Source organism: Schistocerca americana, chromosome 6, assembly GCF_021461395.2.
Source record: "Schistocerca americana isolate TAMUIC-IGC-003095 chromosome 6, iqSchAmer2.1, whole genome shotgun sequence".
Taxonomy (NCBI): domain Eukaryota; kingdom Metazoa; phylum Arthropoda; class Insecta; order Orthoptera; family Acrididae; genus Schistocerca; species Schistocerca americana.
Genome location: NC_060124.1, coordinates 429,212,610 through 429,236,893, shown reverse-complemented (window position 1 = coordinate 429,236,893; position 24,284 = coordinate 429,212,610). Strand labels below are relative to the sequence as shown.

Sequence of the window (24,284 nt, the reverse complement as noted above, 5' to 3'; positions counted from 1 at the left end):
GAAAATAGCATCTAACATATCACACAAAAACTTTGAAACTGTACTTTTCAGAACGCGGTACCATATAGGCCTAATCGTTGGAAAGATGTAATTGCCAGATGTCAAATACTAAAGTGTCACTTGTAGTCTTACTTAAGCAAGAACTGCATCTTTAATGTGAATCAGATTTTTTTAATACAGCTCAATCATACCTCTACAAGTACTCGAAATCCTTTTTGCTGAATTTATTTGAAATTGTGCACACAATTAACCTTCACTGACTGTCATTCAGCATACGCGTGAAAGACAAAGTTTGGACTAAGATACTCTGAACACGTAAAGCTCTGTAAAGTAGAAACACGTACGTACACCTCACTTTCAAACCATTTCATGCAACTGAATCATTAGCCTACTGGCACAAAGAAACCAGTAAGCAGCAACAATAATTTGTAGAGAGCTAATTACCTCTTACAACAACCCACAAAGATCCATAACAGTATCTTTAATCATATAATGCACCATTCTTGTCACTTGAACAAATTATTTTTCAAGGTCGTAATCTACACCTTTAATTTCCGATAAAAAATGTTCCTACTTGTGGTTTCCAATAAACGTGCGATTTCAGTCCCTAGATTCCGAACTGTGTCCCGAGTATGATATTTTCGTCCTGAACTATAACTAACTAACCTCTTCTACGCCAAATGAAGCACCTTTTCCTCTATAACTTTAATCCTACTTTTCGTTTATAACACTTCCCAATATTCGTGCCACACCTTTCCTTCTAACAATTCCTCTTCAATATCATCCAAACACCGCCCCTAGAAAATGTTGTAATCATCCTTACAGGTTTGAAGACCACACAGCATCTCATCAGACTTGATGGTTTCCATTCATTCTTTTAATTATTTTCTTCAAAGGCTGAAGACGATAGCGCGGAAACAGTCCGTACGCACATAGCGGGAGAGTGTAAATGACAGAAAATAAAAAAAAGGTGGTTTGATTGGCAGGCATTCAGACTTTGTTAGCTGGACTTTTGCATGTATTGTGAACACATACTGTGGTTTCATTTATTCGTTCATGTCGCTCACGGTCACGCGAAAGGTTTTAACTGGAGATTCTGGTCGAAAATGAGGAAAATTGGGTTTTGTAATTTTCTTCCACGAGATTTATGAATTACGCCCTGCAAAAGGAAACTGTTGAATGGAAACTTGCTCCGACCGAAACCTGGACAGGCGTAAGCGCTCAGTGAATTACTTCATGAAAAGTTTCGACCAGTATACGACTTTCTGTCCATTGAAGATTAGCTTAAAAGATTCTCCGGTGCTAATACCCAGAATGAGAACGAGAGCTTCAACGCATACATTTGGAGACTGGCACCGAAAAGTCGCCACTGTGCGGCGGAGACTGTTGGTACAGCCGTGTATTCCACGAGGGTTATTCATCTATTCTGAAGACCATTAATGTGTTAGAAATCTACACCTTTAATCGACTTCGCGGAGTTATCTGACAGGAAACGTGTGGACGCCGCGGAGCAAGTAGTGTCTCAGTATGTTAAGTATTAAAAAGAGCACGGACTGAAAAAATACAGCTCCAAATTTAGAGTCAGAATATGTTTGGAGGAGAGGAAGGATGCCTCTATGGTCGTGAAATCGCAGATTAACCGTAAGTTTTCAAACAATGTTTTATTTTTAAAACAATTCTCATTTATTGTTCCGTCTCAGTTGCACATTTTCTGATTAGATTCCATGTTTCGATCACTCAGGGTCATCTTCAGGTCTAAGAAGGTTTTTTTTTTTTTTTTTTTTTTTTTTTTTTTTTTTTTTTTTTTTTTTTTTTTACTCCAGCCTCTAAACAAAACAGCATTTTCCAGAGTGCTAAGTGCTCTAGAGCGTCGACACAAATTAACCGATCCATTAGATGTTTTCTCAAAACGAAAGATAATTATATTAAGGGGGCCTTAGCTTAAGCTTTACTGTATTCGAATTTTAAAGTAAACTTAGAAAAACAGGCCAAGAAATTGACATGTTTTTAAGTGACTCCCGTTTTTTATGCGGTATTTTTCAAAACACCATCGTGATGCCCCCACAAATTCATTCTAATTTAATTATTTTCTATCTCAGAAGTACTCTCCGCGCAAACCGAGACGGGCCACGAGGCGCATAATTTGACTAAGTCTGCATCTGACATTTTCAATTTGTTCTGAGACAAAAAGGCGTTTTTCATACACTATTGTATATATAATAAAGTCGTAAAATCCCCTTTTAATAAAAACAGTCCTTGTATGAAAAAATTCTAAACTTCTCCCATTATTCGTGTCTCTTGACCAGAACGTCCTCTAAGGGACTATGTGTGGTATCTGGAGAGGAACTGTTAACTGTGTGTAACCGTAATGCGCATATGTAGAACGTGGTGTCTAAGTAAATATGACAACGAAATACAATCCAGGATACTGAAGTAAAAAGTCGTCCAGAATTTTTTGCTAATAGAAGCAAGTATGAAGCCCCATCCTTAATCAGTGGTGTATTATAAATCCTCGATGGATATTTCTGGTATAGTTTTTATTTTCTTATTTTTTGACAGCGTTAGTAAATCACTCTAAAAGAATGACAGGATACCGCTTTCAACAACGACAGTGTTGATTATTGGGTGTATTGTCGCATCTAGTGGCAAAGCGCGTACGTTGAAACCGAGACGTCTAACAAATCCCGGCCGGAACATGGAAATTATCAGTCTATCTTTAACTAGTCTTCATCTCTCTACGATTTTAGGAGTCGCTGTGAACGATTCGACCTCTCTGGCGCAGAGTTAAAATTACAGCACGTTTTTAAATTCCGGTCTCCTGCTTCCATCTCATTACGAGGTAATAAGGTATGAACCTGATCAGGTATACAAACACACTGCTAGATGCACACGGTGTAATGTAAACTAATGCGAACTGATTGCTACACAGACAGGCCAAGAATCGATGCCTATTCGAATGGAACCGTCGCAGGTAAAGGCACGTCAGTGTTGTTGTGGATACTTATGAAAGCCCCTCTAGGTGAACAACCAGTCAATTCAGAATGAGATTTTCACTCTGCAGCGGAGTGTGCGCTGATATGAAACTTCCTGGCAGATTAAAACTGTGTGCCGTACCGAGACTCGAACTCGGGACCTTTGCCTTGCGCGGGCAAGTGCTCTACCAACTGAGCTACCCAAGCACGACTGACGCCCCGTCCTCACAGCCAGGAAGTTTCATATCAGCGCACACTCCGCTGCAGGGTGAAAATCTCATTCTGGAAACATCCCCCAGGCTGTGGCTAAGCCATGTCTCCGCAATATCCCTTCTTTAAGGAGTGCTAGTTCTGCAGGGTTCGCAGGAGAGCTTCTGTAAAGTTTGGAAGGTAGGAGACGAGATACTGGCAGAAGTACAGCTGTGAGGAGGGGGAGTGAGTCGTGCTTTGGTAGCTCAGTTGGTAGAGCATTTGCCGGCGAAAGGCAAAGGTCCAGAGTTCGAGTCTCGATCCGGCACACAGTTTTAATCTGCCAGAAAGTTTCAACCAGACAATTATACGACAGAGGCGCTTAGTTTTTAGATGTTTACACTTGTAGCATCAGAATAGCGATATAACAGAATATTCAAAACGAAATCCCTACTTTAACCGCGAGTCCATGGCTGTGATAGGCGATCGGAAATTTTTTGCGGGTACTTAATACCTTATTCAGCATTGTATAGCTACCAATTTCCACAGCTCTACCTTGAATCACTCGATCGTAAGCTAGTAAAACCGTAAGGTTATATGTCTGAGTTTTTAGATTGTATTTGGAAATCAGGGAAGTTCGTAGTTTCCGCAAGGTGAAGATGATCGCTAGCAACAGCCTTTAGACTACAGGTGTTTCTTACAATGAGACAGTACTGACCAGCGAGGCGATGGCCGACCACAGCTGGTCGTCGGGGTAGAGGTAGAGGTCGAGCAGCGTCCAGACGCCGCGCCACGTGAACACGATCAGGTTGCCCACGACGAGCACGCTGAAGGCGCAGTCCAGAACCCACAGCACGCCGTGCTGCGACCTCTGCAACACGCCAACAGGCCGCCGCCCGCTCAGCACCGCGGTCCGTCCACTACGTACAGCTACTGCGCGGCGTGTTTACAAGTCTAACACAACAATGGGTTGGGCAGTGGCAAAGAGGCGTACTGATGGGTAGCGGAGCAACAGGAATGTACTGAACATAGGGGGCAAAATAAGACTGCCCATACACTTCAAGAAAGGCAACCCAATTTAATTACCCTCACTAGGCTCGAATTACGTCAGTTGCGTTGCCTAAGGTGCATGAAATATTTTCCGGGATAATTTTGTAAGGGGCATTAGAGGGCATCGCTGCAGCGTACAATCGAATCCGAAGCGGGTATAAAGGCATCGTGTTATTACCAAATGCTTCCAAACAGGACCACCGTGCTGTTATTCTGTTCGTGGCTGCAGAAGGTCAAACAACGGTAGGCATCCATCGGAGAATGAAGACTGTGTTTGGGGCGGCAGCATGTCGGTCGAGCGGCGCGGAGTGGCCGCGCGGTTAGAGACGTCATGTCACGGATTGCGCGGCCCCTCTCTCCGGAGGTTCAAGCCCTCACTCGGGCATGGGTGTGTATGTATGTATGTGTGTGTGTGTGTGTGTGTGTGTGTGTTGTTCTTAGCATGAGTTAGTGTAATTAGTGTGTAAGTCTAGGGACCGATGACCTCAGCAGTTTGGTCCCTTAGAAATTCATACACCTTTGACCATGTCGGTCGGAAACCACCCCTGTGGAATGGCGCACCAAGGTCTATGCTCGTCGTGACTGGACACGTGACGCCGGTCGATCTGAGAGGCCAGCCCCATCCACAGCAAGTGGGCGGTTGATGCACCCGCACTTTAGCCCTGATCTCTGCCCGTGCAATTATCACGCCTTCGGTCCTCTAAAAAAGCCTTGAAGAGTCGACGATTCCAGTCGGACGACGATATGCGGCGGGCACTTACCGATTTCTTCAAGCAGCAGGACACTGTGTTTTACCATACAGGTATCTTCAACATGGTGCGTGTGTGGGATGATTTTCTAGTACTGTATTTTTATATGTGTGTCCATATCTCCCCACATGTAACATTTACACTACTGGCCATTAAAATTGCTACACCACGAAGATGACGTGCTACAGACGCGAAATTTAACCGACAGAAAGAAGATGCTGTGATATGCAAATGATTAGCTTTTCAGAGCATTCACACAAGGTTGCTGCCAGTGGCGACACCTACAACGTGCTGACATGAGGAAAGTTTCCAACCGACATCTCATACACAAACAGCAGTTGACCGGCGTTGCCTGGTGAAACGTTGTTGTGATGCCTCGTGTAAGGAGGAGAAATGCGTACCATCACGTTTCCGACTTTGATAAAGGTCGGATTGTAGCCTATCGCGATGGCGGTTTATCGTATCGCCACATTGCTGCTCGCGTTGGTCGAGATCCAATGACTGTTAGCAGAATATGGAATCGATGACGTTTGCAGCAGCATGGACTATCAGCTCGGAGACCGTGGCTGCGGTTACCCTTGACTCTGCATCATAGACAGGAGCGCCTACGATGGTGTACTCAACAAAGAACCTGGATGCACGAATGGCAAAACGTCATTTTTTCGGATGAATCCACAGCATCAGCATCATGATGGTCGCATCCGTGTTTGGCGACATCGCGGTGAACGCACATTGGAAGCGTGTATTCGTCATCGCCATACTGGTATTATCACCTGGCGTGATGGTATGGGGTGCCATTGGTTACACGTCTCGGTCTCCTCTTGTTCGCATTGACGGCTCTTTGAACAGTGGAGCTACATTTCAGATATGTTACTACCCGTGGCTCTACCCTCCATTCGATCCCTGCGAAACCCTACATTTCAGCAGGATAATACACAACCGCATGTTGCAGGTCCTGTACGGGCCTTTCTGGATACAGAAAATGTTCGCCTGCAGCCCTGGCCAGCACATTCTCCAGATCTCTCACCAATTGAAAACGTCTGATCAATGGTGGCCGAGCAACTGGCTCGTCACAGTACGCCAGTCACTACTCTTGATGAACTGTGGTATCTTGTTGAAGCTGCATAGGCTGCTGTACCTGTACACGCCATCCAAGCTCTGTTTGACTCAATGCCCAGGCGTATCAAGGCCGTTATTACGGCCAGAGATGGTTATTCTGGGTACTGATTTCTCAGGATCTATGCACCCAAACTGCGTGAAAATTTAATCACATGTCAGTTCTAGCACAATATATTTGTCCAATGAATACCCTTTTATCATCTGTATTTCTTCTTGGTGTAGCAATTTTAATGGCCAGTAGTGTACATATGCAGATATTTGTACATTTATATATTTCAGAATTTTTTAAATTCATACAATTTTCGAGACAAAAAATGGTTGCCATGGCTTTTGCGATGAGCCTAGTATTGTGCCCATTCTTTATTACTGAAACAGGCAAAGTTAGTTTGCAATACAGACGGCAGTGTTTGCGTCTTTTTTTCGGTGTAAAATATTGAATGAAACGAAGTTGCTTTCATAAATTGATATATTACGAGTAGTTTCAAGTCGTGAACCAAGTTATAGAACGAGGCTGTGAGTGATAGTTACCACATTGTATCGGTGCAGTAAATTTTGAGGAAGGTTTTGACTCAGCTTCAACCGAATCTGTCCCAAAAAGCCTACAGAAAGTAGGCACCACTCAAACTTTGTTAGGGTTAATATCTTCCCATGAGAGAGAAAACAATAGAAGAGATTGTAAGTGATGTTTTATAAAGATTTATTAAATGGTTCTCAGAAAATGGACTATCCCTTAAGTCTGATAAAAGGCACTGTATTCATTTCTGTACAGTAATTAGTCATACTAGCAATTAATATAACACATGAGCGGCAGTAAGTAAACAGGGAAGAATGCTACAAGTTTTTGGGAGTACATATTGATGAAAACTTGAACTGGAAGAGCATACTACTGAGCTTCTCAAACAATTAAGTTCCCCTACCTTTGCTCTTGGTTTAATTGCTAAACTTGGAAACATGTGAATGAACCTCTTGACGTATTTTTCGTATTTACGCTCAATAATGGTTCAAATGGCTCTGAGCACTATGGGACTCAAGTGCTGAGGTCATTAGTCCCCTAGAACTTAGAACTAGTTAAACCTAACTAACCTAAGGACATCACAAACATCCATGCCCGAGGCAGGATTCGAACCTGCGACCGTAACGGTCTTGCGGTTCCAGACTGCAGCGCCTTTAACCGCACGGCCACTTCGGCCGACTCGCTCAATAATGCCTGAAGACAACCTATATAAGTATAGTTGTACAATAGAACTAAAAAACTGTTCATTATTATTGTTAACACTTATACAAATATACGTGTTAATATTTAACACTAATACACATATACGTAGTGGTTAGCACACTGCACTCGCATTCAGGAGGACGACGGTTCAATCCCGTTTCCGGCCATCCTGATTTAGGTTTCCCGTGATTTCCCTAAATCGCTCCAGGCAAATGCCGGAATGGTTCCTTTGAAAGGGCGCGGCCGACTTCCTTCCCCGTCCTTCCCTAATGCGATCAGAGCGATGACCTCGCTGTTTGGTCTCTTCCCCCAAACAACCCAACCCAACCCAACACATATATGTATCCAGTACCTGACTAATTCCAAGTATGTTCGTAAATGGATCTATGGAACACTTAACCAGCTAATTACATCGATGGTACAGAAGGACTGAGCGAAATTCAGAATTTAAAGAGAATTCATAAAACTTATAAAATGACGTTCCAAGTCACCAAAACTATTTCCATAGGTCGCTGAGGACATTTTTAGATCTCTAATTTAGAAGTCGACGGCAGTGTTTATTTTGAAGAAAGAGTAAGTCTTTTTCTTCTTGCGATTAATTATAAAAGTATGTGCCAGTTTAACTTTGAGTTGTTCACGTGATTCAAGTATTTCTTTAATTTATCTGAGTATGATTCTGATCTCACTTTTTATACATTATAGCAATGCCTCATATGCAAAAATCAGTATTGTTTCAATTTTTCATGGATTCTAAATTGGGAAACTGTTTCACAACCTAACTATCTATTTTGCAATTTTTCGAATATATTCTTTCATTATTCAGAGCTTTATAGAAGTTCAGCTCTATGTTTCTGCTGTGGCACAATATAAGTTGTAAGTGGAAATGGTCACTTAACTGGTTTTGGTTTGTTAAGAGATTTTGCAATTACATTTTTGAAGTTCTTCTCAGTGTCTACATCATTGCGCAACTCATAGTTTCAGTTTCTTTGTCCTCTTTTTACTAGCATGCAGATATAAATGTGGAAAAAGTTTAATGACGATGTTGTTTAACATTCAAATTCAATTAAAAGACTGTATTTGAAAAGCAAAATTAATTTAACAGATGCCAGAGGGCAAAAATTATGTTCCACGCATAAAACTGTAATCAGAACGCATCGGTTACATTAATATTACTAGAACATAAATAGAATATTTAATCCCTCTTAACTACGGAAATGTTACAAACTCATAGAATGTAAGTGCATTTTCAGAACTGGCACAAAAATTACTCTAATACGAGACCCATTACGCTTTAGTTCTCAGTGATTTTAAATTTCGTAAAAGATTTATTTATTTTATTTCAACAAAATTGCAGTCTGGTGTGAGGATATAACAGTGGACACAAGTATGGTTGCTACCACAATAATCTACATTGAAACAAATTTAACATGCAACGGAAATTCACTCTTTACATTTTTATACTCCGTTTTGTGAAATCACATTCTTCAGATAGGGGAAGGAGGTGGCGGGGGGGGGGGGGGGGGGGTTGTCTGAACGTCCTTTATAGTGAGCTGATGTTTTGGTAAGTCGAATAAACCCGCAAGACTTTTAATTCTTGTGAAGTCCTACAAAATGTAGGATCGAAACAGAGATAAATATGTCTGATGTCAGTCATGCGTGACATGGGATTTTTTTTGAGTCATCACATTTCTGACTGGTTTGATGGACCCCGCCACGAATACCTCTCCTGTGGCAATCTCTTCATCTTGCACTTGCAACCTATGTGAAATTATTCCGTGATGTCTTATCATGTGTGCCCGCATCTCGTGGTCGTGCGGTAGCGTTCTCGCTTCCCACGCCCGGGTTCCCGGGTTCGATTCCCGGCGGGGTCAGGGATTTTCTCTGCCTCGTGATGGCTGGGTGTTGTGTGCTGTCCTTAGGTTAGTTTGGTTTAAGTAGTTCTAAGTTCTAGGGGACTTATGACCACAGCAGTTGAGTCCCATAGTGCTCAGAGCCATTTGAACCATCTTATCATGTGTTCTACCATCTTCTTCTTTTCAGTGTTTTACATATATTGGTTTACTTGCCGATTCTCCGGAGGATCTCCTCGTTCCTTATCTAATCAGTCCACGTAAATTTCAGCAGTATTCATCTACATCTGCATCATACTCCGCAAGCCATGTAATAGCATGTGGCGGAGGGTACTTTCGGTACAACTATCTGATCTCTCCAACCCTGTTCCACTCGTGAATAGTGCGTGGGAAGAACGATTGTCAGTAAGCCTCTGTATTGGCCTAATTTCTCGAGTTATCTCCTCGTAGTCAATACGCGAGATGTATGTGGAGGGAAGTAATATGTTGTCCAACTCCTGATAAGTGGCTGGCTCTGAGCACTATGGGACTCAACTGCTGAGGTCATTAGTCCGCTAGAACTTAGAACTAGTTAAACCTAACTAACCTAAGGACATCACAAACATCCATGCCCGAGGCAGGATTCGAACCTGCGACCGTAGCGGTCTTGCGGTTCCAGACTGCAGCGCCTTTAACCGCACGGCCACTTCGACCGGCTCCTGATAAGTGATGCCCCGAAATTTCAATAGTAATTCGCTCTGTGATGTACAACGCCTCTCTTGTAGCGTCTGTCAGTGGAGTTTGTTTTGCATCTCCTTAACGTTCTCCCGCCAGCTAAACGATCCCGTGACGAAACGCGCCGCTCTTCATTGGATCTTCTCAACCTCCTGTATCAGTCCTCCCTGATAGTGATCCCAGATAGATGAACAACACTCATGAATCGGGCGGATAAGCGCCTTATAAGCCACTTCTTTCGTGGATGAGTTACATTTCCTTAAGATTCTTCGGATGAATCTGATGTCCGCTTTCCCGATTAATTGTTTTATGTGGTCATGCCACTTAAGGTCGCTCTGGATAGTAACGCCTAGATATTTTACCGCAGACGTTGTCTCCAGCTGTTTGTCATTTATAGTGTAGCTGTACAATAGTGGCTTTCCTTTCCTATATGTGCGCAATATGTTACATTTATTTACGTTCAGGGTCAACTGCGAGAGCCTACACCAATCATCAATTCTCTGCAGGTCGTTTTGCAAAATCTTACTATCTTCTGGCATTTCTACTTTAGTACAGACAACTGCACCATCTGCGAATAGCCTTCAAAGGCATCTGACACTTCATACTAGATAATTTATATATATTGTAAACAGCAACGCGCCGCTGCTACGGTCACAGGTTCGAATCCTGCCTCGGGCATGGATGTATGTAACGTCCTTAGGTTAGTGAGGTTTAAGTAGTTCTAAGTTGTAGGGGACTGATGACCTCAGATTATAAGTCCCATAGTCCTCAGAGCCATTTGAACCATAAACAGCAACGGCCCTGCTACACTTCTCTGCGGTACTCCGAATATTACCTTTACATCTGTCGACTTTGTTCCCTTGAGAGCGACGTGTTGAGTTCTGTCTGCAAGAAAGTCTTGAATCCAGTTGCAAGTCTGCTCTGATACTCCACAAGCTCGTATTCTTTTCCATTAAACGGCAATGCGGGACACCGTCAAATGCCTTACTGAAATCAAGGAACACGGCATCAGTCTGAGCACCGTTGTCCACTGCGCTGTGGATCTCATGGAGGAACTGAGTGAGCTGAGTTTCGCAGGATCTCTGTTTGTGGAATCCATGTTAATTTTTACAGAGACGTTCATTTTCCAAAAACGTCACAATTCTTCAGCATAAAACAAGTTCCATAATTCTACAACATATTGACGTCAAAGATATAAAAATTACTTTGATCTGTCTTTCGGCCTTTCTTAAAAACTGGAATGACCTGCATTTTTTCCAGTCGTTAGGTACTTTTCGTTGCTCAAGCGATCTACGATAAATTACTGCTAGAAGGGGAGTAAGTTCTTTCGCTCAATATTTATAGAATCTTATAGGTATCTCATCTGGTGCTGACGCCTTTCCACTACTAAGCGATTGTAGCTGCTTTTCAGATCCGCGATCGGTTATCTCAATATCTGCCATTTTGACGTTCGTACGACGGTCGAAAGGACGGATAGTGTTACAGTCTTCAGGGGTGAAATAACTTCGGAAGACTGAATTCAATATTTCCTCCTTCTTTCTGTTATCTTCCGTTTCGGTGCCGGTGTTGTCGCTGAGAGAATGAATAGATGATTTACTGATTTCAAATACTACCAAAATCTCATACGGGTTTTACTCAGGTCGACTGACAAAGTCTTACTCTCAGAATCATTGAACTCTTCTTTCATTGCTGTCCTTAAGCTCATTTTCGCTTCGTTCAGCTTTTGTTTCTCAACTAGGTTTGTACTTCTAAAATGAAGTGCTCTTTGTTTACGTAGCGCTTTTCTAACAGGTCCATTAAACCATGACGGAGCTTTCCCATCCCTTAAAATCTTACTCGGAACATATTTGTCTAGGGCGTATTGAACGATGCCTTTGAATTTTCTCCATTTGTTGTCCACATCTTCGTCCTCATCACCGAATATTTGATGCTGACTGCTGAGATATTCTGAAAATTGTACCCAGTCACCGTTGCTGAGCTTAACATTCCTTGTAGGACCCGTCGTCAGAGATGCCTTATGATCACTAATACCTTCCTCTACGTCAGTTTATTAGATATGTTCAGGTCTGTTTGTTGTCAGGAGGTGTAAGACGTTACCCTCACGAGTTGGTTCTCGAACTATCTGCTAGGATAATTTTCGGATAAGACATACAGAACAATGCTACACGAAAACGGCTCTGAGCGCTGTGGGACTTAATATCTGAGATCATCAGTCCCCTAGACTTAGAACTACTTAAATCTAAGTAACTTAAGGACATCACACACATCCATACCCGAAGCAGGATTCGATCCTGCGACCGTAGCAGCAGCGCGGTTCCGGACTGAAGCGCCTAGAACTGCTCGGCCACAACGGCCGGCAATGCCACACGAATCCCTGTCTTTGTCACCAGTTTTGATGACATAACACTACCAGTCTATACATGGTAAGTTGAAGTCACCCCCTATTATAACGGCATGATCAGGAATATTACTAATGATATTCTACAAGTTCTGTCTGAGGCGCTCTACAACTACAGATCCTGACCCAGGTGGTCCATAAAAGCATCCGATCTCCGTTTTTGACCGTTCTTTGATACTCAATTTCACCCAGATTAATTCACATTCGGAATCCGTGAGTATCTATATTTTATCGAAATTGTTACTGCAACAAACAATTATCCTTACGATAAACATTCCAATCTGAACTCAGGATTTCGTTGTCACTGACGTCTGGTTTCAACCAGCTTGACCGCAACGGTCGCAAGTTCGTATCCTGCCTCGGGCATGGATGTGTGTGATGTCCTTTGGTTAGTTAGTTTAAGTAGTTCTAGGGGACTGGTGACTTCAGATGTTAAGTCCCATAGTGCTCAGAGCCGTTTGAACCATTTCAACCAGCTTCCTGTTCCCAATACTATCTGCGCATTATAACCTTCAGTAAGCGATACCAATTCTGGGACCTTTCCTTGGATGCTCCTGCAGTTTACTAAAATAATATTACATAATCTTTTCTATCTCTGATCTATGAGGACCAGGATTATCTGCAGTCACTGTGGTTGATTTAACAGGCAAATCATCTTTTATCCCAAGGGAGGGGTTCTCTAACCTAAAAAAGCCCCATGTGCACGCTACATGTACTCCGCTACCCTAGTAGCCGCTTTACGCGTATAGTGCACGCCTTACCTGTTAAGGGGAACTCTACAATTTTCCACCCGATCGCTTAGGTCGAGAAATTCGCATCCGATATCGTCGCAGAATCGTCTGAGCTTGTGGTTTAGACTTTCCACTCTGCTCCAAACCAGAGGACCGCCATCAACCCTGGATTCGATGGCACAAATAGACAGCTTAGCCTGCACTCCGCGTGCGTTACTAGTTGCCTTCACCAAATCAGCCAGCCGCCGAAAGCAGCCGAGGATGGCCTCAGAACCCAAGCGGCAGGCGTCATTCGTGACGACATATTCCAGTTGCACCCAATGCGCTTGATAGCCGTCGGCAGGGCCTACTCCACATCACGGATGAGATCTCCCGGCAAACATACCGAATACACACTGGAAATCTTTACCGCCTTGCCTACTACCTCCATGAGGGGGTGCATCACCCGCCTAACATTGGAGCTCCCAATGACAAGCATACCCATCCTCCGTACTTCTCCGGACTGGGCAGGAAAACCGACCGCTGGCCCAACAAGAGAGGCATCCCGTACTGGCTCAGAGTTATCATCAACACTGGATAGCACCTCGTGCCTGTTGCTAAGACGTAGCGAGCCAGCCGCACGGCCTGCTCCCTCTTTCAGTTCCCAGATTTTATAGCTTTCTACCACGTTCAAGCTTCTGACATTCCACGCCGTGACTAATAGAACGTTATCCTTTCGTTGGTTATTCAGTCTTTTTCTCATGGTCACCTTCTCCTTGGCAGTTCCCTCCCGGAGAGCCGAATGGGGGACTAATCAGGAATCTTTTGCCAATGCAGAGATCATCATGACACTATCTGAATTACGGGCCTGGATTCACATTATGTTTCTTTAATGCAGTGGTTTCCATTGGCTTCTGAATCCTCATGCCATTGATCATTGCTGATTCTTCCACCCTTATACGTCAAGAGATATGAGTTTCATAGTTACAGGATATGTACGTTAGTATGTTCTGCAAAATGATTAGCGTTTGATCCATGACGGCCGGAGGGTTCAAGATCAACATCGATATCTCGGCGTAACAGTACCTACCGATAAAATATGCTGCGATTCTCGTTGACGCCATAAACCGAAGGTAATGGATCCGTGTGACTTGAGCAGATGTGCATGATACCTCGCAGACGTATGCGCGAACCATACAGTCAAATTAATGAGTTTGAAAGAGGGCGCATTATTGACATGAGAGGATGTGATGCTTCCATCCGGGAAATTGCTTCTCGTGTGGGACGAAATGTTGTGGCAGAAATTCGACATCTCATACGAATGACATTGCAGGGCAGATCTTCGCCCTTCGCGGCTCTACAGCAACAGTGGAACACATCGTACACTCACAGGGGTGGCAGTCGTGTCGCCGTTTACTACGGCACGGGTTACGTACGCTTCGTCCACTTCTCTGCCTACCTTTGATGAATGAGCAGGAACATGCTAGACGGCAAGGATGTATGGAACGACGTCGCTGAGGACAAGATGGCATCAGATAGTGTTTTCGGGTGAATCTAGGCTCTGTTTGTTTGAAAATGATGGCCGCATTTTGGTTCAACGTTGACAGGGGGAGCGGCAGTACAGTGACTACATTCGCACAAGACATATAGCACCAACTAAAGACCTCATGGTGTGGGGTGCTATTAAGTAAAACTATAAATCACAGTTAGTGCGTGTCCCGGGCACTGTGACCAATATGTCCTATGTGAATGACATCCCGCGTCCCTTTTTGCACAACACCTCAGACACCATATTTCAGCAAGACAATTCATAATCGTATGTTGCTGCACGAACACATGTCTTCTTGGCGTCACAGGATGTCAGCCTTTTCCTCTGGCCCACCAGATCACCAGACTCGTCGCCGATCTAAAATGTGTGGGATATGGTGAAACGGCGGGTACAGCGCTGTGACTCATTGCCAAGCACCACAGATGGACTTTGGAACCAAGTGAATGCAGCATGGAAAGCTACCCAACAGGACGCCATTCGCGCTGTATCCTCACGTTAAGAACTATGTTTGATACCAGTAAACTTTTGGGAAGAAATGCCCTTTTTTACCATTGCTAGTGGGCTTTTCATGTCCTCTTTGTTACGTCCATCATAGATTATTTTGCTTCCAAGGTTGCGGAATTCCTTAATTTGATGATTTCCAAATTTGATGTTACGTTTGACGCTACTGTCATTTCTGCTACTTCTCATAACTTTCGTCTTTCTTCGTTCTACTTGCAGTCCATATTCTGTACTCATTAGGCCGTTCATTTCATTCAGCAGTGTCTGTAATTCTTCTTAATCACCACGGAGGATAGCAATATCATCAACGAATCTTATCGTTGATATCTTTCCACTCTCATTTTAATCCCAAGCTTGAAACCTTCTTTTATTTCTATCGTTGCTCCTTCGACGTAGAGATAGAACAGTAGGGACGAGAGACTGCAGATCTTTCTCACACTCTATTTAATCTGAACACTTTGGTCTTGGTCTTCCAGTCATGTTGTTCCCTCTTGGCTCTTGTACATATTGTGCATTAACTGTCTTTCCCTTTAGCGTACTCCTATTTTCCTCAGGATTTCGAACAACTTGCACCATCTTACATTGTCTAGCGCTTTTTCACGTCGAAAAATCCTAAGAACGTCTCCTGATTTTCTTCAGTTTTTCTTAAATTATCAGGCGCAACGTTAGGAGTCCCTCTCTGGTGACTTTACCTTTCCTAAAATGAAACTGACCATCATGTAAAGATCCTCAGTTTTCTTTTCCAGTATTCTGTGTATTAGTCTTGTCAGCAACTGAGACGCATGAGCTGTTAAGCTAATTCTGCCATAGTTCTTGCACTTATAGTCTATTATTATCTTCGGAATTGGGTAGGTGGCATCTTTCAAAATGTCTGATGGTATGTTTCCAGTCTCATAGGTTCTAGACACCATCCCGAATAGTCTAATGGTTACTACTTCTGGCAATAAATTTTGGAATTTCGGTAGAATATGATCTATCCCTTCCACCTTATTTGATCTTAAGTCGTCTAAAGCTCTTTTAAATTACGACTAATATTGGATCCCCTACCTCTCTCATATTGAGTCCATTTCTTCTTCTATCACGTCATCAGACGTCCTTCCGCTCATAGGGTCCTTCAATGTTCTCTTGTCACTTACTTGATGTCTCCTCTGCGTTTAATAATTGAATTACTATTGCACTCTTTATTTTGCCACGCGTATAGTATAACACGAACCAAGATCAGACCATAGCAGAACAGTCACAGTTACAAATAATTACATTTCTTCTCTACTCTAAATGTTTTCAGTTCAGAACCAATTTCATTTTGCTCCTATGACATTAAATTACAAATTTATAGTAACAAGAATGTATAGGGAAGGTAGCAGAAGTAAAATTGAAAAAAAGTAAATATCTTTCTGTTTGATACTCTTTTTTTAATTAATGTAGCATTGTTAGTAACTGGTGATCCGTGTTCTCGTGTGTTTGCGAATGTGGCTGAGTGAGTACACAGCACTATGAGATTAGCGCGAGAATGTTTGGAGCACTGCTGTTTGTCACAAACTGCAAGTGGGTGTACTGACGCAACCACTACAGTGACATCAGGAGCCTGACGCAGCTAAGTTGCATCCTTAACTTCAGCATCAACTACATTTGTGGGGTCGTTCAGCAACAGATGAGCGATCGTCACCCAGTTGAAAGACCCAAGGCTTTTTAATGGACAAATGTCAAGGCAATATTCTAGCCACCTGGCAGTCATACAAAACATCCATCGCGAGAGCTTCGCGGGTTGCGCACCGGACAGCATTCAGGCGCCAGCCACAGATCCTAACTTAATAGCTAAGTCGACATATACGTCGTGTAGGCCTTGTTACATTGTTTCTGTTTCCCATCTCCTCTACATCCCCCTTCCAAACAACTTCAATGTCTCTCTCGTATGTTAACACACAAACATACACGAGGTCATGAGCAAATGGCAAGAACATAGAAATATGTAAAAAATAATAAAACTGGTAATTGTGATTAGGTCGCCGGCCGCGGTGGTCTAGCGGTTCTGGCGCTGCAGTCCGGCACCGCGGGACTGCTACGGTCGCAGGTTCGAATCCTGCCTCGGGCATGGGTGTGTGTGATGTCCTTAGGTTAGTTAGGTTTAAGTAGTTCTAAGTTCTAGGGGACTTATAACCTAAGATGTTGAGTCCCATAGTGCTCAGAGCCATTTGAACCATTTTTTTTTGTGATTAGGTCGATCAGTCAGATAGTGAAAATGATCAGCCCTACGCGTGTAAATGCTATTAAAGCTTTAAAACAACTTATTTAACACCTACAGCAGTGGCACAATCCCTTTAAACTTCCACTATGAAAGCACCTTAATTTATGTCACACTTTCCGAGATAAATTTAAAATGATTCGGAATCATTGCAAGGAGCGTACTACAAGAATGATAAGTGCTAATTTCTCAACGTACAAACAGTCTTTGTGTATACTCGAGATCAGCTGTTCATACTTAGGCTCGAACAATTGCTTTATGAATTTGAAAGTATAGGAGAGCGTTATGCCTTGGAATACTTCGCAAACTCTTATCCTTAGGCAGACCTGTAATAGAAGTTTAACATATTTTCTTATTCCATTTTGAAATGACAGTATCCACTTTATGTGTCTGCAATCTTTTTCTGAGATTACAAAAATTTCTTCGGAAAAGTAAGGTTTTTCCGAACGTGAAAAAAGAGATCCATGGTACAACGACGTCATGTAGCTAGGAACAAATATTCTGTTCACATTTAAATGTGTTGTAGTCCAGAGAATGTTGTCAATATTGTATTTAACAGTCTCTGTGTAAACATTATTGCCCTCCTATGCATCGATTATAAAACTAAACTCAATCTGAACAAGTCTAGGAAGGCCCAATGGTACCGACCGACCGCCGTATCATTCTCAGACGATAGACGTCACTGGATGCGAATACGGAGGGGCATGTGATCAGTACACCGCTCTCGCGGCCGTTGTCAGCTTTCGTGATCAGAACCGCTACTTCTCAGTCCTCGGCTGGCCTCACAAGGGCTGAGTGCATTCCGCTTGCTAACAACGCTCGGCAGAATCGGATGGTCACCCATCTAAGCGCTAGTCAGGCCCGACAGCGCTTAAGTGATTTGACGGGAAGCAGTGTAATCACTGTGGCAAGGCCGTCGGCTACTCATCAGATTAAGTAGAAACATTATCAAAAAACCAGGTACAAGTTAAAAAATTTTGAATAGAAGCGATTGTCACTAACACAAATTTTATTTGCAACACAGAGAAATTTCTTAAGACATTAAAGAAACACGGCTCATTTGCAAATATGACGTGTTCCATTGTAGAAAATCTCCCTGTTTCAATGTGCAATATTGCGTACGACTGACGTAGTAAGGCTTAACTGTCCACACTTTACGTAAATTGTTTTAAAAATACACCTAAATACAATGAGGTGAGAAGTCACGGGATAGCGATATGTACATATACAGATGGCGTTAATATCGCGTGCACAAGGTATAAAAGGGCAGCGCATTAGCGGAGCTGTCATTTGTATTCAGGTGCCTAATGCGAAAACGTTTCCGACGTGATCATGGCCGCACGAGGGTATTAACAAACTTTGAAAGCAGAATGACACTTGTAGCTAGGAAGTTCGAAGGGCTCGTGACCATAACGGTTGGACCATAAACGACTGGAAATCTGTAGTCTGGTCAGATATGTCCTCATCTCACTTGGTAAGAGCTGATGGTAAGCTTCGAGATGGTAAAGATCCTACGAAACCATGGACCCAAGGTGTCAACAAGGCATTGTGCAAGCTGATCCAACTGAACCGATCACTGACTGGAAATGGTTATGTTCGGCGACTTGAGACCAATTTCAGCCATTCATGGCCATGTGCACAAACAACGGATGACACTGCGCCATGTGACCTGGCCACAAGTGTTCGAGATTGGTTTGAAACACATTCTGAACAAATCGAGCGAACTATTTGACCAGTTCCTGCACAAAATCATGCGCCGGCACCATGTTCGCAGTTATGGACGGCTATTGAGATAGCATGGATCAGTATTTCTGCAAGAGACTTCCAACAACTTGATGAGTCCATACCACGCCGAGCTGCTGCACTACGCTGGGAAAAAGGAGGTCCGACCGATATTTGGAGGTGTCTGCAGACCGTAGTCACCTCATGTATACTGACCATAAAACTTTGTAACTGAAGAATTAACAATATCCTCCGAATTGTTTTAATATATTATATAGCACTTAAATATTTTCAAACGCTGCACAGAACACAACCTGATGTCTCACAACAACAAAAGCAGTAGAACAAGCTGGAAACTGCTTATGGTGGTCTCTAGCGAGAGATACATAGGGTGTAATCCTAAGTACACTTTTCTCCAGGTATCTCCATTCTCCCTTACTTTTATTACATTAGATATGGTGCTCACGTCTTGATGAGATTAAACTCTCTTCAGTGGCGTTTCATTTATCACGAGCCAACTTACAGAAAAGTAGAAAACAATGTGGTGTAGCTGTGGTCAACACTTCAGAGGGAATCGTATAACACACTTTGGTAAGTATAACGAGAGTACAATGTAGAATACGGGTAATTTACTTGGGCCGTTGAAAAATAATTGGCACTGAACTTCTGTTGTTTTCACAGGAACCATTTAATGAAAAAACAAATACAGATTATACTAAGGTTATTCCCCGTTAATGTCTATGTACTTTTGGTATCGTTTTGGCAACTTTGCGTAGCAAACAGATCTTTGGGGATATCCAGCGCCATTGTCGCAATGGCATGAAGTCATTGGTGGTGAACTTCTTACCTCACGTGACTTATATCATTGCAATAGTCGCTAGAAGCCCGATCTGGTGAATAGGTGGATATGAGAGCACAGTAAACCCTAATTTACGCACGGCAGCAATGGTCTGGCAACTGGAATCAGAAAGCCAAGGCCGCATTTTCCGTGGCGGCGTTGTTGATGCGTCAGCGGGGACGACGCAGCGAACTGCAGTACCGATCGCTATTGAGGACTGTGTTAGGATGGAACCAATCCCCCAGTAGTTCTTTTCTGTCTTTCGCTTTCGCCAGAGTCCCGCAGCGATCGCAGGGTCGGCGTGGTTACAACGGATTTGGCAATGTTAGTGATAGGGATGGCCGGATGCCTTTCCCCCCGCCACCCCGTAGCCCTCAGGATGGAATCAGTGTACCCCAACTGTTCGCGTCTAGTATAAATCGTAAAATAGTGCGGAAGTTGTAACGCCGGAAATGCATATCCTCCTATTTCCATCTATTGTACTATAAATTTTTTTCCTTGTTTTGTTACCTCAAGGTATGACATTTCTGTGTCTTTCTATATTGTAATTGTTTTACTATTTGTATATATATATTCATGCATTTATGTCGATGTATAATTGGTTTGTTTTGTAAATATTATTTGTATTTTACGCTGGATCTTGCCTAGGGAAAACTATGCTATCGAACGATTACATTGATAGGTCGTGTGAAGAACCAAAGTGTGTAGGATCTTTGGTAGTGTTAACTCTGCCGCGTGGAGCGCGGGCAGAGCAGAGTCTGACTGGAGTAGTGCGGTTGAGCAGGTGTGTTGTGTGACGCTCCCGCGAGTTGCCGCGCTTTCGGGGTTTGGCAGCATGTAATTGCGCTCGACTTGCTATGATAGTTTCTGACACGGTGTCGCGGACGGGAAGCGTTAGCTGGCACAAAACAAGAGCCCGTTTCGGCTGGAGACCGTGTCGAGAAGAAGGCGCGCCAACATTCAGCTTCTGCAACAGCGACGGCCGACAATGAGTGACTGTCGCCACCTCCTCGATTGACGGCTTCAAACCTTCAATCAACCAACAAGGAAGACTGGTAGCACATAAAGTTTTAGAACTGTATGGCAGACCTCAGCTTTTCAAACTTAAATTTTTCGCACTAAATTACAGCAACGTAGCATGAACCTTTGTTGCTCATTGTCCCAACTGCATTACCAAGCAGGGTCCCTTCCTTTTCCGGAATGAACCTGAGTGTCGTTGAAATTCAAACGCCAGCATTAGAGTAATATCATTCGATTTCACTGCTTTAATTTCAAAGTTCAGTTAAAGTATTCATAGCTGGCTACAATATTTAGATTACACAAGCACAAACTAAGAGTGCGAGTTTTGTTACCATATTTTAGCTTACCTGTGACTGCAGCTCAGCTTGGTACGTACTAAATTTTACTGTTGTTAATTGTTCAGAATCATTTAATTCAAGTTCAAAGTTAAATCTCTTATTTCTAAATTGTGTAGATTCAAGTAGCTTTTGAGATGATTGTTGAAGTAGCCCAAGACTAACCGTATTTTACTGAATTTCGATGTGCTTCAGAAACAAAGCTCACCATTAATTACAGTCACTAAATTAACTTTCAATTTTCCGGTTTTATTAATTCTTTTGCTAAATTAAGTCTGAGTGTAGCGAAATTTATTACTTCTGACAAACTTTCAGTTTTCACACTACACGTGTCAACCTCCAGTTGCCACGCTTCTAGTGCTAATTATATGTGTAATAACCTTTCTTTTTCAGTTACTATAGTAATTGTCCATAGGACTGGCGACAGTAATTTCCCCCAAATCTCAAATATCTAATTACCGCTTGTTAACTGATAACGTAACGGCCGCACATTTACTTTCTTTATTAACTTTACCCCTTTTCAAAATTAATTTCCACCAGTTTCATTTGCATTTTTCCTTTCATTTAGATGTAACGCTTTCCTCCCTCTTTACCGACAGATTAACTTCGGTGACGATTGCTTTCCCCAAATTTCCATTAGGTACACGCGGTTTAATTTTTCACTGTCATTACGGTCGATAAGTGAGGGGGAGGTTACAACGTGTTTCAAGTGTCTACGACGCCTGTAACTGAGGCGGAACGTGGAGACCAGCCCGGTATTCACTTGGCGGAATGTGGAAAACCGCCTAAAAACCACATCTAGGCTGGCCGGCACACCGGCCCTCGTCGTAAATCCGCCGGCCGGATTCGATCCGGGGCCGGCGAGCCCACCCGAGTCCAGGAAGCAGCGCGTTAGCGCGCTCGGCTACCCTGGCGGGTGAAACCAATCCCCCAGTAGTACCACTCCCCAATCCCAGAACACTGACTCAAGTAGTTTCCGCACGAATTGTCCCGGCCTTGACTTCTTGGAACGAGGGCTGCCAGTATGGTTCCACTCCACAGACTGGCATTTCTTATCTGGGGTCTGGTGGAGGAACCACGATTCGTCGACAAAGACCAGACGCTAAAGAACTCCGCTGGATCTGCACTGTAGTCCTGCACCAACTGTTGGTATTACTTTCACACGCTTCAGTTTCTGCGCAGTGGTGAGGCAATGGGGCATCCATTGTGCATTCACCATTTCATCTTCAAATCCTCTTTGTCGATGGAGTGGATGTTTCCCCGTGATAGAAATGTTGCCTTCTCTGCTTCATAAAACGTGGTTCACCTGTGCCTCATTATCAAGTCATAGACACGCTGGGCATTGTTTGGTTTGCATGCAGTTGCTGAACGCCCAGTGCTTTTGCGTTTATCACCATAGACGGGCCGTCGCTGAACTCTGATAGCCAACGAAACACGGTTCTGAGCCTTGGTGCCGTTTTCCCACGTATGCCTACTAACCTCTTGTGGATGTTTGAAGCAGTTCCTCCTTCCCACCAAAGAAATCACACTGTCCACCGTTGTCCATACTTGTCTGCTTCCGTTTTGTCATAAAAAATGATTCAAATGGCCCTGAGCACTATGGGACTTAACATCTGAAGTCATCAATCTCCTAGAACTTAGAACTACTTAAACCTAACTGACCTAAGGACATCACGCACATCCATGTCCGAGGCAGGATTCTAACCTGCGACCCTAGCAGTCGCGCGGTTCCGGACTGAAGCGCCTAGAACCGCTCGGCCACAACGGCCGGCGTGTTGTCATATCGACGTCTAGAGCAGTCGCAAGTCGGAACAAGTATTGCTGAAAAGCGACACCTATGGGAGCAGCAACACCATCTGATGGCGGTACACAGTATTAGAGTCCGTTTTCACGCCTACATCGACAAATATTGGAGATCCTGCAAAACGACGTACACAGAAAACTGACTGGTTATTGATTTTGGTGTCTGTGTATGTAATTTCAATAGGTTCAGCAGTTAAAAGGATGCTATTCGAAAATTCTACTACGAGCCTCATATAACCTCCTTTATCAACGCTCGCTAATGATACCTTAGTGTTTCCACTATTCATGAGATCAGTGATTGTATTGAATGAAAGAACATACTGTCTTTTCAGTAGTTATTCCAGATTAATCCAGAACACTGTGACTTATAATAAATTCAGACACAGTTACTCATAACATGCGGGGGCGCCTAGATGTCAGGTTAGGGCCTGGAGTCAGATTCAGGATGGGCAAGGTTGAAATCTCCGACCAGGCAAACAGATTAACATCTTGCGTGATCTGCATAATTAGTTAGTTTCATATTGCTTAGGTCATTTGAACCATTCTTTTATCGCAAAGATATGGGAGGAGTCAGTTTACGGTATATGTATACTTGACTAGTATTAACATTAATGAACATATTGGTTTCTAGTCCTAGTCACACAACTACACTTAAAATAGAGTTTCCAGGAGTAATGATTTTAGGCTAGATTTAAAAATTGCTTTGCTCCCTGTCGGAAGTTTTATGCTATTGGGCAAATGATCAAATATTTTTGTTTCTGCATATTGAACTCCTTACTGAGCCACTGACGGCTTTAATAAGGGTTAATACAGGTCAGCTTTTCCTCAAGTAACGGAGGTATGCACTAAGTATTTTTGTTAAGTAATTATGGATTATTTATGACGAATTTCATTTCATTAGGTGCGGTTTAAATGACTAATTCCTTGAAAACGTGCATACATGATGTCCGTGGGTGACCATCACGTATTATTCTTAATGCAATTCCATTCTCCGAATAGCCGACAAAGTACGGAGGATCTCTCTCGTCTTGGACCGTAGCAAGTGTTTCTTGTCGAAACGATTTCTCGCGTGGACGCGTTGGTGAAGGAGAACCGTCGCACAACTGTATATGCAATACCAATTGCTGTGGACATTACCAGTGGTGCAGCAAAGAGACCTGGGTAAAACGGAAACGCTGCTTTGGAATCTTCACAACGAGCTGAAAGAGTTGCGCGTGGCAACCTGCCGCGTAATCTGATTCGATACTAGAAGGACGGGAGAGCGTTCTTAGGGCGCACTGTGGCTATGGAAGCAACATGACGCCAGC

At 43.2% G+C, this 24,284-nt stretch overlaps 1 protein-coding gene across 1 annotated transcript in view; it reads right to left on the bottom strand.

Annotated features, from left to right (window-relative positions):
- Nucleotides 1-24,284, bottom strand: part of LOC124620188 — a 316,968-nt gene that overhangs the window by 68,227 nt on the left and 224,457 nt on the right. The window contains exon 2 of the mRNA XM_047146858.1: nucleotides 3,880-4,032. Within this exon, the coding sequence (XP_047002814.1) occupies nucleotides 3,880-4,032 (153 nt within the window). The remainder of the gene's footprint in view (nucleotides 1-3,879; nucleotides 4,033-24,284) is intronic.